We start from the raw sequence: 14,787 nt of genomic DNA, 5'->3' as shown, positions 1-14,787 counted from the left end.
CCCGTATAGTAACGATCCCATCCTGGAGAAATCATCCCCCTTTTAAGCGCCGCGAAAAACCACAGATCATATCGACAAATCTGGAGTTTGCTCCAGAGAACCGAAAAGCACAACGTATGTACATGAAAACGTGGGAAAATATCACGAAATCTGTAAGGCGACAAGAGATAAAACAAAATGAAATCAGGGGGAATCATACAATCCCAAATCCAGAAAATATGTACCGAAAAAAATCAAAGTAAAATCGAGACAGGCGTGAAGTTTGAGCCTTGTCGAGGGTATGAAAGAATCAAAGAGAATAAGAAATCAAATGCATGGCAAGAACTAGAGATCAGGTTAGTGATGGGCCAATTAAAAAGATGTACACCAAACTTACATTCATCACAATGAGCATCGGAATGTCGAACACATCACGTTTGACTGTCCAGCAGTACGCGCATTCGACCTTTCCATCCTTGAAGCCAAGCTGGTTCATACCAGCCTCGCCAGCAATCCCACCTTTGCGTAGGTGGTTGTTCCATTTGCCATTGTCGTCGGCTGCAGACTCCATGTCCTCTTTGGTCTTGTATTTCAGAAGTTTGCACTTCGTCATAACACTGCCACGAGAATCACCGAATGCCAGACGAGCAAAGTCTTCGTAGAACTCTACTACACTGTCATCGTCGAGAAGCTCCGCCAAGAAGACGGGTTGCGGACGGCCACCGGTGGAATTTTCTAATGTGGAGCTTCGCGGTGTGTAGCTTCCGCGCGAGGTTGTGCCGGATTGCGGTACACCTGATCCGCCAGTGTTGACATTCAAGTTAGCCTCCTTGCCGAGCAGAACATCTTTCTTCCATCCGGTCAGAATACTGAATTCTTTACCGACGGCGGCAATTTCACCAGTGCGTCGGCAAACGATTGTCGGTGTCCCGCAGGCGTTGATGAAGTCTTCATACTCCCAGAGTGTTCGCTGGAAGCATTTTTCCATGAAAATGAGATCATCGCGATTGAGCGTCTTGGTAGTTGCGATGAATGAAGGTCGGATAGAAGCGAGTGCCTTGGCAATTCGCACTGTTTTTTGGGGCGTGAAGCGACGTTGTATGAAAGCGGTCAGGTTGTGGAATCCACTGGTGTAAGCATAAGGCTCCTTCACACTCTCGTATATCGATGAAGGGTTGCGATGGCGCCGTTTGGAGCCGACCTGCAGATTCGGGTGTTTGAGGATCGACGCTGATGTCACATGGCGTTGACCATTCGGCACTAGGCTATTGGACTTTGTGGGAGCAGGAACAGTGAACGGGCTATCCTCAAATGCTGTCGTTGCAATGTTTGGACTAGGCGCGGAGCCAGGACTAGTGAAACTGGCTGGACCGCTTTCGATCGCAAACGCGTGCGGCGCGTTCGCTTTCATGTGCTCGGGAAGTATGCCATTTTGGCCATACACGCCTCCGACGTTCACATGCTGACCCGAGGCCGGCCCAGTTGACCATTCATTGAGGAGGGGATCGCCGAACATGAAAGGTTGATTCCCTGGGCTTTCTCCAAATCCAGGAGCTGGTGTGGAGAACTGTGCAGATCCGCTGCGGCCGATCGACCCGCGCTGTCCTGCAGAGTCGGTCGGGGAGTCACCAGCCCCAGTTGCCATGTGGCCAAGCATCCCGAATTCCAGAGCACCATAACGGTTCTCAAAGTTCATGCTTGATAAGTCAAAATTAAATAATGCGGGATCACTGGGATCGAAGAACGGCCCCGCGAATGGATTTTGCGGCTGGCTCGTGTCTCCGGAGAGGGTGGGGTTCGGGGTAGGTTGCTGCTGGTTCACAGTCGAGGAGAGACTGGAATTCCGACCATTGGTACTGTTCTTCATGTTGAAAGTGGGTGAAACGGGTGATTGCGTCGTGAAGGGACTTTGGCTCATCGGTGGGTCTTGATATACATTGTAGGAGCCTGGCTGAGGTTGAGGCGTAGGGTAGAAGTTGTTATTATTGGGAGTCGGTTGTTGGCTGTGTTGGTGGGCGTGCTGCTGATTTGAGCTGACGGAGTTGGATCCGTTCCGAGACAAGGGTAAATTATTGCGAAGCGTATTGTTGTAGAGGTTGCCGTTACTGTTGTTGTTACCGCTTACAGCGGGCATCAATGCTCCATCTGGAGCATCGTGAAGATACTTTGCTTTCTTGCGAACGCCATCGTGGCACGCATCTTGAAGACCACGCTTGATACAACGTTGACACGGTCTCTCATCGCCTAAAAATAGCCAAAAATTAGTCACATGTCAAAAAGACGCAGGGTCCAATACTACACCATACCGCAGGTCAAATGAGCTCGCTGGCAGGCGAAGCAAGCTCGCCGGGCCTTCTTGCGCCGCGGTCGCGAGGGGTCCTTGGCATTGGCAGCCTTGCGCTCCGCCTTGCTATCGCCATTCATTTTGGGCTTTACATCCATTTGTTCGTGTTCCGTCATATCAGCAGAATCGCGATCTCCGCTCGGGTCCACAGGGACCGGGGAGTCATTCTTGCTTTCCACGTTCATTTCGGCATATATTCCGAGACGCACAGTATATAGACACCTCCACGAGATTGAGGTGAATCGCGAATTCCAGGAATCGCAGCGCCCTTGTTATGATTGGAATGTTCGGTCTAAGTGACTCAAGCGTAGTGGCGACACTGTGAATGATACCATCCACGCCTCGGTGTCAACGGACGAGCGGATCTTCAGCGCGACTTTCTGCCTGCTTATAGGGTCGCAAAGAGCTGGTGATCCCTTTGGACTCTTCCAGTCCTCCAAATCTGCTCCTCGAGGTCGGGAAATCTATTCGGTCGTTGGTTCCTATAATCGCGCGTTTGCGACTACAGCTAGTGGGCGTCGGAGTGACGGCAAGCCGGATCGGTGTAATGGGAGGCGATAGACTGAAGGTGGGCCGAATAGGTGATCTGACACATTGAAGGACTGCAGGGTGGTTTACAACGAGAAGATTGTCGAGCTGACAAAAGCAGAAAAATGCCGCAACGGTTCGGGCGCGGCTGAATTGGAGTGGAGAGGCGGACACGACTTCGGCTGCGGGGAAGATGCGAAGTTCTTTCCAAAAAAAAAAAAAAAAGAAAGGGTACCGTGAGGTCGGTTGACGAGCCGGTGGGAAATGAGGAGTAAAAGACAAGAGGGCTCGCCGATATGCGCGGGGAAAGGTCAAAAGTGGATGAACGTGAAGGCTTCGGAGTGTTCCCGTGACTGGTGTCTAAGCATCGACAGGCAAGACTTCAACAGTCCAATTGCAAAGAACTAAAAGAAACTCGCGTGAGAGACCGGGATGAAAAAGACTGTATTTTACTATGTTTTTTTATCATCTAATCTTACTAAATTTTTAGGGCAATGTTTCGCACTCTCTGCTGGGAACGGTTGGATATACTTCGTAAGACTCGTAGCCACTTTTACCTAATTTAAATGGCGCTTTTTCTTTTCTTTTACAGGTTTGCTGCCCAATGATCACCTGGAATGTTTCACCTTCAACCATCTGCTCAATTTTTTTGCTTGCCCTCAGCCTTGTAGATCGATTCACATACTCACATGCTGACGTTTAGACCGGCGGCCACTGGAGAAGAACAAAAACCACCGGGCCGGCATTTGATCGTTGTAACAGCGGTTACCGATTTCAATGCATTACCGAAAACAGGTGGTAATTTTGCCGCGTCCGGAGAATATGATTGGCTGAACCACGGTCCAGCTCCCGATCGGGTACAGCGTATACGGGATAACCGTAACCCCGCGGCTGGGGCAATTGAGCACGTGTGGGACTTACCAGGGCTATTGTATAGCCGCCTTTGAGCTTTAGAGACAACACACTTTGAAGCAAAATACTGAACTGAATTGATGCACTCTTAACGCTTTAGAAGAACCGGTACAGACCCCGCTTCAGCGAGACTTTTCACGGTTTCCGGGTCGCTGTTCGGTCCCGTTTTGTCCCGAGGGACCGCTGAGCTCTACCGAGGCTAGGTAGACAATATCGCTCACCATATAAACTTGGTTTATTATTGACGGTTGGGGATGATTGCCTGTGAAGGGAATGCGGGACCACATGATGCCCGTATACTTTGCAACTGGCCTGGATTGGGAGGTGCCGTCGGAGAATTCAAGACCGGACTTGGTCCGTTCGGATCACATCCGTCCAATGTGCATCCACGGAGGAAATGGGGTCCATCAGTTCTTCATGCGCCAAACACGCTAGGAAGTATCTTTAGCTTCATCTTCGGCTTGGGGGCTTATGGCTTAGAGCGGAGAACTCAAGATCTCAGATACACAACCCACCTACCGAGGACCTTAGTGTAGCGGACGGGAGGCATATCCTTGCTAGTCATACGGGCTTGTATCATTCTCCATGTCACCAACTTCTTGACTGCAGGCAGTACAGCAGCTGGAAGCGTTGGGTCTTGATCTAGGATTGCAGACCAGGTTTGAAGAACCCTATTCTCTACAGTGATGTCTCAATTCGAAAGCTCCCCAACAAATTCATGGGGACCGTGGTCGCTGTTTACAACATATTCCATTCAAACAAAACTGGTTTTCGGTGAAGGAATATGCAATGGCAGCAAGGGAAAGTCTGTGGGTGCCCTTGTAAAAGAGCTGCCCGGTATTCAACACAATTTGATGGAGGGAGGTAATTGAGTGCCAAGTGCATCTTATTGATAAGCTATTGATTGCCCTAGAATATGTTCAACTAATTCATAAGTCACGTAGCCCTCCAAGACTTATCAAGAGTACCCATTCAAGTCATTCCAAGGTTCTAAGATCAAAGCCTCAAATGAGGGGAAAGGAGATTAAAGTAAAAATTATGTAGGTTGTACGCTAGCTGAACTAAGTTTTGGGCGGTGGTAGCTATACGACTTGTGAGTTTGTACACAGTAGCCTTGATCACATCCGCGAAGTGGCAAATCGACTTTTCTTTCGAATCTGGCTACCATACCGGTAAAACAGGTATCTGAAATGTTTGTTAGTATGCAATCTTCGAGGGAGAATATAGACTGGGCTTGGGTCATCAGGTGGCCGAGACCAAAACCACGTTCAATGGGATATCGAGAAACACAAATCATCACTTACGGGAAAGGGGTCATAACAAGGGTCAGGAACGCAAGCAACGAAGTTGCCCAGTGGAATCCAAGGTTGTTGTACACTGCATAGCCGTTAGCTTCATTCGACAACTTATTGCGTATAAGCATAGGCAAAGCTCAAGCATTGAGCAGAGCTGCAGACTAGCCTATACAAGATACAATGCAGCGGCCCGCAGGAGCGTTCTCATGCAAAGCACAGACAATGGGAGCTTTTTTTCAGAACAATCACAAGGCAGACTTACTCTGGATGCCGAAAAGTGGGAAGATACCGGCAAAAGAAGATCGGGTGAAGCTGTTGGCCGCCAGCGCGCTGGCGGCAAATGTTGGGTAGGCGTCGACCAAAAAGGTGAAAATACCGGAGTATACTAGGATTGTCCTGGAAGTGACACAATGACACAGCAAGTTAGTATCACACGATCAGGAGAGCCAAGCGAAAAGGGATTCTAAGACCGACGGGGTGGTCAGGTGAATTGCAATAATTGATCTTACCCTGCACCAAATATTCCACTGCCAATGATAGGCCCAATCCAATGGACGTCAGGGTAGATCGTCCAAGCGAAAATGAACAGGCCTATCGTGACCAAAGGTCCACCCAAGATGGCTTTTTTGAAATTAATGACTAGTTCATAATGAGCAAGCGCGGTGAAGTAACTTACCAGAGGGAAGTCGCCATTCCGGTTGGAAGTCATCTATTTTGTTTGTTGCCCTCTCGTGATTGCGCTCCAGGCGAATATAGTTCCGGCGCCAGATCGGGTCTGAGAGAATTGCCATCACCATTCCCACGAAAAGACCAAGGAAACATAGACCGCGCTGCCATATGACCATTCCGTAGACCTCGGAGAATACCAGCTGGAAAGCACCGAAGAATAGGTACAAAATACCTAGCAGAATGGCCGAAAAGATACAAAGACACAGGCACATAGGCTCCAGTGTCAAAAGGAGCACGGGGCGATACATTGAACGCAGAACGGTTTGAGCCACTGAGCGATCGAGCTTCTCGATCGGCGCTTTCCATCGGTCGTCTCCGGTTTCCTGGCGGAGCTTCTGCGCTCTGCGCCTCAAAAGCCTAAGACTGTTAGAACTTCCTAATTTATTATAGCAATTGAAGATCCATACACTGGGTGGTATGTCTCAGGGACAAGGAAGATCATCGAGACGAGTAATACGCCAGTCCAGATCAAAAGCACGTAAAAAACCCAGCGCCTGCAAGCCACGTTAAATTGATTTGACTTTGAAGGCAATATAGAAGCTTACCAGCTGCTGTATGCGTTGATGAATCCACCAACCCTAGGAGTTTATCGTCAGTACTTGGCGCATAATCCAGCAAATATGACACCACTCACAAAGGACCAACTTCCGGTCCTACGAAAGGACTCGCTGTGTAGAGCATCATTGGAAAAGCGAGCTCATGTCGATCAAACATATCACCAACTGTACCACCAGCAACACTTAAGAATGCACTGCCGGACAATCCATTGAAGAATCGAGCGATAAGCATTGTCTGGGTGTTCTTAGCCACCGCACACGGGACAAGCCATACAAGGAAAAGCGAGAATGACACGATGTAAATGATCCTCCGGCCGTAAAACTATCCGAAGTTAGATAAGTCGCAGTAATACTGTTGACAGCCGAACAACAAACCTCCGACAATGGGCTCAGGAAGAGCGGACCAATACCTAGAATCAAAGCGTCAACAAAGCCCACAGGAGACATGTAGTAATAAAAACTCACCAAGTCCCCAGATGAATAGCGACAACCCAAGAGTTGCGACTTCTTGCGAGCAATTGAATTCCTGCATTAATTGGCCATATGTCGTGGTATACATCGACGAGGTACAGGTCCTGTAAACGGTCAGTGCACCGCGCGCAGACGCAACCAACGAGATAGAAGCTCACACGCAAAGCGATCCCAGCGAAACAATAACAACGATCAACCACCGACGGGCCTTGCTCATATTGCGGGGGTTCTCGGGGTCGTTTTCATCCCACCCGACAGTAAACCCTGTATCCTCATCCGCGCCAGCTTCGACCTCATTGCCCGTGACACTAGTTCCATCATTCAATGACCAGCTGCGCTCAATTGATCTCATAGATTTCCCCGCATTGGAGCGCTGTGTTTGAAGTGGTGCACCGTCATGAACAGCCGTTGTGGCGATCGGAGCAAACGTGACGTCCTCGGACTTTGATCGGTCTAATTCGCTTTCGCTTGGCACCGAGTCGGCTCTTTCGGTCTTTTCGCCGGGATTGTAGCGTGATATGCTAGATCGCGATGACATGGTGGGCGGGTGACTGAGCTCAGCTCATTTGCGATTTTGGTTCAAAAGTTGTTCTAGGTGAGTAATCGGAAACGATTGCCTGGGATAGGGAAAGGGTTTGCTGGGCGGAGTGACTGATAAAAAAGATCGGGAGGTTCGCGCCTCAGAAGCCGAGCTGATCAATCAAAGCCGGGGTGAGTCTATTACGGGGGTTTATTTCCGTTGCCCACTTTTGGTAAAGCCGAATGATATCATTCTAAGTAGCCGAAAATGGGGGGATTATTAGAGTTTGATATAACTATATACTTCAATGCCTAGAACTATAAGATCTATTTACTCTGCAGGTCATCTTGACCTCCAGAGTTTGGGGCGTTTGGGGTGAGGTAGCATTCGGTACGGGTAAACCACGCGCGGCACTAAATCTCCGAGTCCTCCACGTGGGAACGTTAGTGGATCGTGTAACATTGAGACCGCAGCCTTGGAAGGTCGGGTATTCCTACAATTCATGGCTCTGAAGTCCCTTTCCAAGATGTTTCTTCTGCCTAATCTCACTCCCTCCTGGGGTTCAATTGCATCTACCATGATAGGTCAAAAGAATTACACGGGATTGCTGACTGCTTTCTATATGAACCCGTGCAATTCTTTTGACACGCGATTATACAGTGGATATGATGTGCGAGACTTCCAAGGTTGTTTGTTATGTTCAATTAAGCTATGACTATCACTACCAATTCATCAAAATCGCTCCAGAACACCCGGGCACCCGTGCGGCGCTTAAATCCCAAAAGAAGTAAACCAATCCTATTCCGCCAAACACCTGATAGTCATCCAAGCGATGCTATAGCCAAACATGAACTCCACATCTCAACCGAGACATTCCATGAACCATCCCAAAGTTGAGCTGTACAAGAAGAATAAGATGCGCCAAAGATTCAAGGTTTGCTTTTGCGGTCAAAGCTCTACAGAGCCTGAGTGAGCTGGCTCATAGCACCACCAGCATTTTCCTCGGCCCAGGAGCCCCAGAGTGCCGGCTTACCATGAATCTCAAGGGGACCACCAATAGACTTGGTGCCCTGGTCGACCTTGACGGCATCCTTTGTGGCCAAAACCAAAACCTCGAAAAACATCTTGGTGGCGTCGGCCTTGGACGAGCGCTGCTCGGGGAGCATGTCCTGGAACAAAACGCTCTGCTTCTGCTGAGTGGACTCGTCACCAAGCTTCTCGCGGAGAATGTGCACGGCGTGCTTGGTGCCCATCGAGACCGGCTCGGTGTCCACAGGGTGAACGATCGTGTCGTCCAGCTCATCAATACCCTGGTCCATGCCACCGTCGTCGCTGAGATGCAATTGCTCTCCATCGTCCGCGGGGAACTCAATCTCAGAGCGCTGGTTCATGGTGGTGTCAAGAGAAATACCCTCGTCGAGGGCGACAGTGTGTTCGTCGTCGCCAAGCTCGAGAGCAGGGAGGTCGGCGGCAGCGATATCCATGTCAGAGACACCGCTATCACGCTTGCGCTTCAATTCACCGGCCCTCTTAACAGAGTCCAAAGAGAGCATCCCACGTAGCTCAGGCGCCCATCCGCGGCCCCGGTCCTCACCGAATACACTAGACACAAAGTCGCCGTTCTGCTGACGGTTCATGAGTGTGAGAAGAACTGGGTCACGGGGCAGGAAAGAAGCGGGCTTCATGATGGCGGAACGATCGTTTTGCTGATCCTTGAACTTGGCGCTCGAGATTGCAACCTCCTTGTCGAGCGCCAAAAGCTTCTGGCGCTTCGCACGCTGGCCCTGCTGGGCGGTGGTCGCCTCCGGGGTAGCAGTTTCCTCGCGGTTAAACTCCTCCTCTAGTCGGTTCATTTGGTCGGATCCAGCATCGGAGAGTGGGCTTTCGGAGTCACGCTGGAATCGGGTATCAATAGCACGGGGTGTTTCGTCGCCACCACCAAAGTCATCATTTCCAAAGTCCATAGGGGCATCCGGAAGAAGGTCGTTCACATTGTCATGGCCGTCGTCAAGGTCCATTCTGTCCAGGGGGGGCATCGTCGTCGCCGAGGTCCAATTCCAAGTCATCGCCGTCGTTGAATTTGCCAGCATCACTGAAGAGATCCTCCTCCACAGGGCGAGGTGCAGGGGCGTCTCGACCAACTTCCATGGTCGGGTCATTTCCAAGCGGCAATTCATCTTCACCAAAGTCGAGATCGACCAGGGAAGGGTCTTCGAGGCGTGCGGGTTCCTGAGAAACAGAGCGGCGGAAGCTGCTGTCGGGCAAAAGTTGGCTTCCAAAGTCCATGCCACCGGGCCGCTTGGCAGCAGGCTCCAGATCGAGGGTCTGAGGGAAGAGTAGGGATGTGTCGAGGTTGGTGAAAAGATCAGACTCAGTAAGGACATCGGGAAGTGTGATGCCACCAGGAGCAACGACAGTGGAGGCCAAGTCATTGTTGTTCGTGAGGCGGAAGGCCTGGAATATATTGTTAGATCACGTCGTGGTCACTTCTTGGTGGCTGCTTACCATTTTGATTTTCATGAGAGCTTCATTGCAGTCGTCAAGCAGGTAGCGAGCTTTGCGGCTGTAGATTCGAACAACACCCAAAAGCAATTGACCACTCAATCGCAAGGCCATGGGAGCCTGGCCTTGGTCGACGATGGCATTGACACTGCTCTCAATGTCCGACTGCAGGATGTGCGACTTGGAGAGCTTGCGCTCAATGTTAGCCGACAGCCAAACGCGAGCCAGCGGCCCCGTTTTCGACAGTAGAGTCTCAGAATAGAACATATTTTCTGTGTCGTGATCGGATACTATACAATGGTGAAGATTTGTTCACCAATTCTGTAAAGGACAAGACCCGCCCGGCGCGGGGATAAGGTGGAAAGCACGACGCGCTGGAACCGGGAAAACAAAGACTCGGGCGATGACTCGCACTCAGTAATTGTATTAAAGGGGTTCGAGTGTATCCCAAAGAAAGAGGAGGTAAATATGCACTTGATGCACGTCGCTCTCAAGACATAAAAGGTGTTATTAAAGATACGGAGGGGAATATGCGCGCCAGGGATAAGATCAAGTTGGCTGAGGAACCGAGAAAAGATGCGCGTCGGTGGAAATCAGGCGTCAATCCCATTTTTGCTGATGTAATTGAGGGGGTGGGAATGTGGTCACGTGTCAAGATATTATGCACGTGACATGTACGCTAGACTCGATGCAGCTCTCGGATTAACCCTTTGCCGTCTCTCACTAAGCCGCAATGGGTAAAGCATCATCATGGGACTTGGCTCATCCCAAGCCGACTGGATGCTCTGAACGGTGTCAATTCGCGGTTCGGACTACAGCGAGAAGCGACTCGAACGACAATCTTATATTTTTTGTTCAACACCTGTTAGTCTCCCTTGGTTTGTCGGCCGCATTGCGCCGACTCCGCAAATCCACTTGTCTCGCCCCATAATAAAGGTGCTGCCAGATCGCATCTAACGTGGTTTGTCGCAGCATTTGTCAATTCTTATTGAGACGGAATGAGAACTGTCTCACGCAATTGTTAAGCCTCTATTCAATCAATCGCCTTTATCTCCTTTTAGCAAAGCATGAGAGATGTCAAGGTCCGCGACACCGTCATTACCTTTGCATAATGCATCGAAAAACGACTCTTTACGGCCCCCGTCCACGACCCCTATGACCGCATCTCCAAATGCTCCTTCTTCGGTGAGTCATCCTCGACATTCATCGATTCACCCAATCTCGCCACGGGCGTTGCACGACTGGGAGAGCTAACCTGGTCGTTTACCCTCACAGACATCCACCTCCACCTATTCGTGGCTCGAGCCTCATGAAACCGCCGAGCGATTACGAACTTCTCTACTGCACGGTATAACCCCCGCTGAGGCGGAGGTACGCCTGGCGCGAGATGGACCGAACGAGCTTCCTCACGAAGAGCCGGAACCCCTATGGCTACGCTTCGCCAAACAATTCAAAGAGACCCTCATTCTCCTCCTGCTCGGTTCTGCGGGAATCTCATTTGTGATGGGAAACTATGACGATGCTATCAGTATTACTCTAGCGGTGACAATTGTGGTGACAGTTGGCTTTGTTCAGGAGTACCGGTCGGAGAAGTCCTTGGAGGCGCTGAGCCGCCTGGTGCCTCATTACGCCCATTTGATCCGTGATCTTCCCAACACGACATCCACTACAGCTGAGAATAGCGGGACTCCGCCCTTGGACTCTGGTATGGAAATGGACGAGCTCAAGAGCAAGAGCCCCAACTCCGCGTCTGCTGCGGTCAAGGCATCCTCAACCGTTCCAGCCCATGAGCTGGTGGCCGGCGATTTGGTCCTATTCACTACCGGAGACCGCATCCCTGCTGATATTCGGATTACCGCTGCAACAGACCTTGGCATCGACGAATCGAACTTGACTGGCGAGAATGAACCTGTGTCCAAATATGCCGAAGCGCTTCGTAGCACGGCGAACGGAACCACTGCGGTGTTGAATACACCACAACCACCTCGCTCACCATTCTATGATGCACCAGCTACCGGTGCTGTGGGTGCTGACATTCGATTGAATGAACAGCATAACATCGCCTTCATGGGTACACTAGTTCGCTCGGGCTATGGCCAGGGTATCGTCATCTCGACCGGTGCAAAGACTGAATTCGGTAGCATTTCGATGTCTTTGCAGGAAATTGAAAGCCCCAGAACCCCGCTCCAGCTGTCTATGGACCGCTTGGGTCAGGAATTGAGCTACATCTCTTTCGGTGTCATCGCGCTGATTGTCGTTATTGGTCTTCTGCAGGGTCGTAAACTTCTTGAAATGTTCACGATTGGTGTTTCGCTCGCTGTTGCAGCGATTCCAGAAGGTTTACCTATCATTGTCACTGTCACTCTTGCTCTGGGTGTTTTGCGCATGGCCAAGAGAGGAGCTATCATGCGAAGACTACCTAGCGTTGAAACCCTTGGCTCTGTCAACGTGGTTTGCTCGGACAAAACTGGAACTCTGACCCTCAACCACATGACAGTCACGAAGATGTGGCACTTCGACTGTGAAGAACCGTTCGAGGTGCAGCGGGACATGACCTCTGTCACTCCTGGTCCTGCGGCACAGACGATCCTTCGAGTCGGTAACATTGCCAACAACTCTCGGTTGTCGCGGATCCATGCCAACTCGCCGGCCAGCGCCTCATCTGCGGCTGTCCTCTCCTCAACTGTCAACGGTGATTCTGCTTCCAAGAGTCGCTGGGTCGGCCAACCGACTGATGTTGCTGTTCTTGACCTGCTGGATCATTTGGGCGAAGACGATGTACGCGACCGGATCAGTGCACGTGTCCATGAAACGCCATTTAGTTCCGAGCGCAAGTGGATGGGTGTTGTTATTGGTAGCACTAATGGGTCGCACGGAGGCTCGCACGTCGCTTACATCAAGGGCGCTCTTGAACAGGTCCTGGCTCGCTCTGACACATACCTCACCAAGGATGGCCGAGAAGTCATTCTCGATGAGCCTCGGCGCCAAATCATCCGTAACGCAGCTGAAAGCATGGCATCAGAGGGTCTTCGGGTTCTTGCCTTCGCCAGCGGAGCTGTTCGTGAATCCAGAGGCAATAGAGGCTACCGCTCGCCAAAATCTGCTCAGGTTGATGAGGATGAGCGGTACAACGGTCTTGTCTTCGCTGGCCTGGTGGGTATGAATGACCCGCCTCGCAAGGACGTGCACAAATCCATTCGGCGCTTGATGTCTGGCGGTGTCAGGATCATTATGATTACTGGTGACGCCGAAACCACAGCTGTGGCCATTGCGAAGAAACTGGGTATGCCGGTTAGCGATGCTCCTAATTCCCGCTCAGTTATACGCGGCGATGAACTTGATCGCATGACCCTTGGTGAGCTTGCTCAAGCAATTTCCACAGTCTCGATCTTTGCTCGCACGAGCCCAGACCATAAGCTCAAGATTGTCCATGCGCTTCAATCTCGCGGCGACGTGGTTGCCATGACCGGTGACGGTGTAAACGACGCTCCTGCTCTGAAGAAGGCCGATATTGGTATCTCCATGGGCAAGCTTGGTACCGACGTTGCTAAGGAGGCAGCGGACATGATTCTCACAGACGACGATTTCTCGACCATCCTGCGTGCCATCGAGCAGGGCAAGGGCATCTTCTACAACATTCAAAACTTCATCACATTCCAACTCAGTACCAGTGTGGCTGCACTCAGTCTTGTGCTTCTGAGCACCACGCTTGGTTTCAAGAATCCGCTCAATGCCATGCAGATCTTGTGGATCAGTGAGTCACCCCATATCTAATTACCGTGCTCGTCTAACAATCTCTAGATATTCTCATGGATGGCCCGCCAGCCCAGTCCCTCGGCGTGGAGCCCGTGGATCCGACAATCATGAACCGGCCACCACGACCCAAGACAGCCCGTGTTCTTACAAAGCCTCTTATTCAGCGTGTACTCACTCAAGCTCTGGTCATTATGATCGGTACATTGTCTATCTACATCCACGAGATGGGCGACATCACCGACGGATCTCCCGTGGACAAGCGTTCCCGGGTTGTCACAGCCCACGATACGACAATGACCTTCACCTGCTTCGTCCTCTTCGATATGTTCAATGCGCTAAGCTGCCGCAGCGAAGGCAAGTCTGTTCTTCGCGGCGAGATCTCGCTCTTTGGGAACAAAATGTTCAACTACGCCGTGCTGGGCTCCCTAGCCGGCCAGGCCTGTGTCATCTACCTGCCTTTCCTGCAGCGCATCTTCCAGACCGAGCCTCTCACCTTCGCATCCATTGTCAAGCTGGTTTTCCTCACCAGCTCTGTGTTCTGGGTCGATGAAGGTCGCAAATATTTGCATGCTATGCGCCGCCGCCGCGGAGTCGGCTCGGGGTATAGTGCCAACGTCTGATTTCTGGTGCATTGCATGAGTCGGATTTCTTGTTACGATATTAGAGATGTACCATGATACAGACATGTGTAGTTTATCATACCTCGGTCGATGTTCAATATACATAATAGAGCACTGTCAGTTGCCAGCGCACATGCTGCTCTTTCTCACTTTGATTTTCAATACAATCAATGTAGTTGTCAGTTCATCTAGATTTCATGGATTTCCTTTGCAGCATCCAAGGTTGTTCTTATTCATTCCAAGGTTCTTGATGCGTTCGTCCTACCTACACTTCAACCCGGCGCTATCCACCTCGTAACATCAGGCTCTGTGAAGTCCCTCACAGGACCATATAACAACTTTACGATGACACCTGGACATCCAATCTTGCTTGGTTCGTGGCGCCCAAGCCCACCATAGCCAATGTCCACGGACTTTATCCTCCTGGCGTACCTATAACCTAGAAACTGGGATAGAGTCGCTCGACACTTTTCACCTGAAGTACTCTGTGATGTCCCCGGTGATCACAAGATCAAGCTACTCTCTCAGATTCGGAATACTACTCTTTCAACACTGCGAGCCGATCTTTCAAATG

General features: G+C 50.8%; 5 protein-coding genes across 5 annotated transcripts; 1 reads left to right on the top strand and 4 right to left on the bottom strand.

Annotated features, from left to right (window-relative positions):
* Positions 1 to 306: 306 nt before the first annotated feature.
* N7506_011292 (Zn(II)2Cys6 transcription factor domain-containing protein) lies at positions 307 to 2,508 on the bottom strand (the record flags this gene model as incomplete). The annotated part of the gene is made up of 3 exons (XM_056960585.1): positions 307 to 324; positions 377 to 2,223; positions 2,286 to 2,508. The coding sequence occupies 3 exons, from the start codon at positions 2,506 to 2,508 to the stop codon at positions 307 to 309; spliced, it is 2,088 nt and encodes a 695-aa protein (XP_056806740.1).
* Positions 2,509 to 4,881: 2,373 nt separating this feature from the next.
* On the bottom strand, positions 4,882 to 7,374 carry N7506_011291 (MFS transporter; the record flags this gene model as incomplete). The annotated part of the gene is made up of 11 exons (XM_056960584.1): positions 4,882 to 4,948; positions 5,068 to 5,140; positions 5,321 to 5,454; positions 5,568 to 5,679; positions 5,735 to 6,144; positions 6,195 to 6,281; positions 6,333 to 6,365; positions 6,422 to 6,666; positions 6,720 to 6,754; positions 6,810 to 6,919; positions 6,974 to 7,374. Coding segments are annotated over 11 exons (1,707 nt in total), but the record flags the coding sequence as incomplete, so codon positions are not given.
* A 917-nt stretch (positions 7,375 to 8,291) lies between these two features.
* On the bottom strand, positions 8,292 to 9,299 carry N7506_011290 (uncharacterized protein; the record flags this gene model as incomplete). The annotated part of the gene is made up of 1 exon (XM_056960583.1): positions 8,292 to 9,299. One exon carries the CDS (start codon positions 9,297 to 9,299, stop codon positions 8,292 to 8,294), a length of 1,008 nt encoding a protein of 335 aa, XP_056806738.1.
* A 43-nt stretch (positions 9,300 to 9,342) lies between these two features.
* Positions 9,343 to 10,104, bottom strand: N7506_011289 (Rad21/Rec8 N-terminal domain-containing protein; the record flags this gene model as incomplete). The annotated part of the gene is made up of 2 exons (XM_056960582.1): positions 9,343 to 9,789; positions 9,841 to 10,104. The coding sequence occupies 2 exons, from the start codon at positions 10,102 to 10,104 to the stop codon at positions 9,343 to 9,345; spliced, it is 711 nt and encodes a 236-aa protein (XP_056806737.1).
* Positions 10,105 to 10,911: 807 nt separating this feature from the next.
* Positions 10,912 to 14,213, top strand: pmr1 (Ca(2+)/Mn(2+)-transporting P-type ATPase PMR1; the record flags this gene model as incomplete). The annotated part of the gene is made up of 3 exons (XM_056960581.1): positions 10,912 to 11,022; positions 11,113 to 13,591; positions 13,639 to 14,213. The coding sequence occupies 3 exons, from the start codon at positions 10,912 to 10,914 to the stop codon at positions 14,211 to 14,213; spliced, it is 3,165 nt and encodes a 1,054-aa protein (XP_056806736.1).
* Positions 14,214 to 14,787: the final 574 nt, after the last annotated feature.

This window comes from Penicillium brevicompactum (genome assembly GCF_028827555.1).
Source record: "Penicillium brevicompactum strain IBT 35665 chromosome Unknown utg000007l_segment0_segment0, whole genome shotgun sequence".
NCBI classification, from domain to species: domain Eukaryota; kingdom Fungi; phylum Ascomycota; class Eurotiomycetes; order Eurotiales; family Aspergillaceae; genus Penicillium; species Penicillium brevicompactum.
This window is presented reverse-complemented; position numbering and strand designations above follow the sequence as displayed.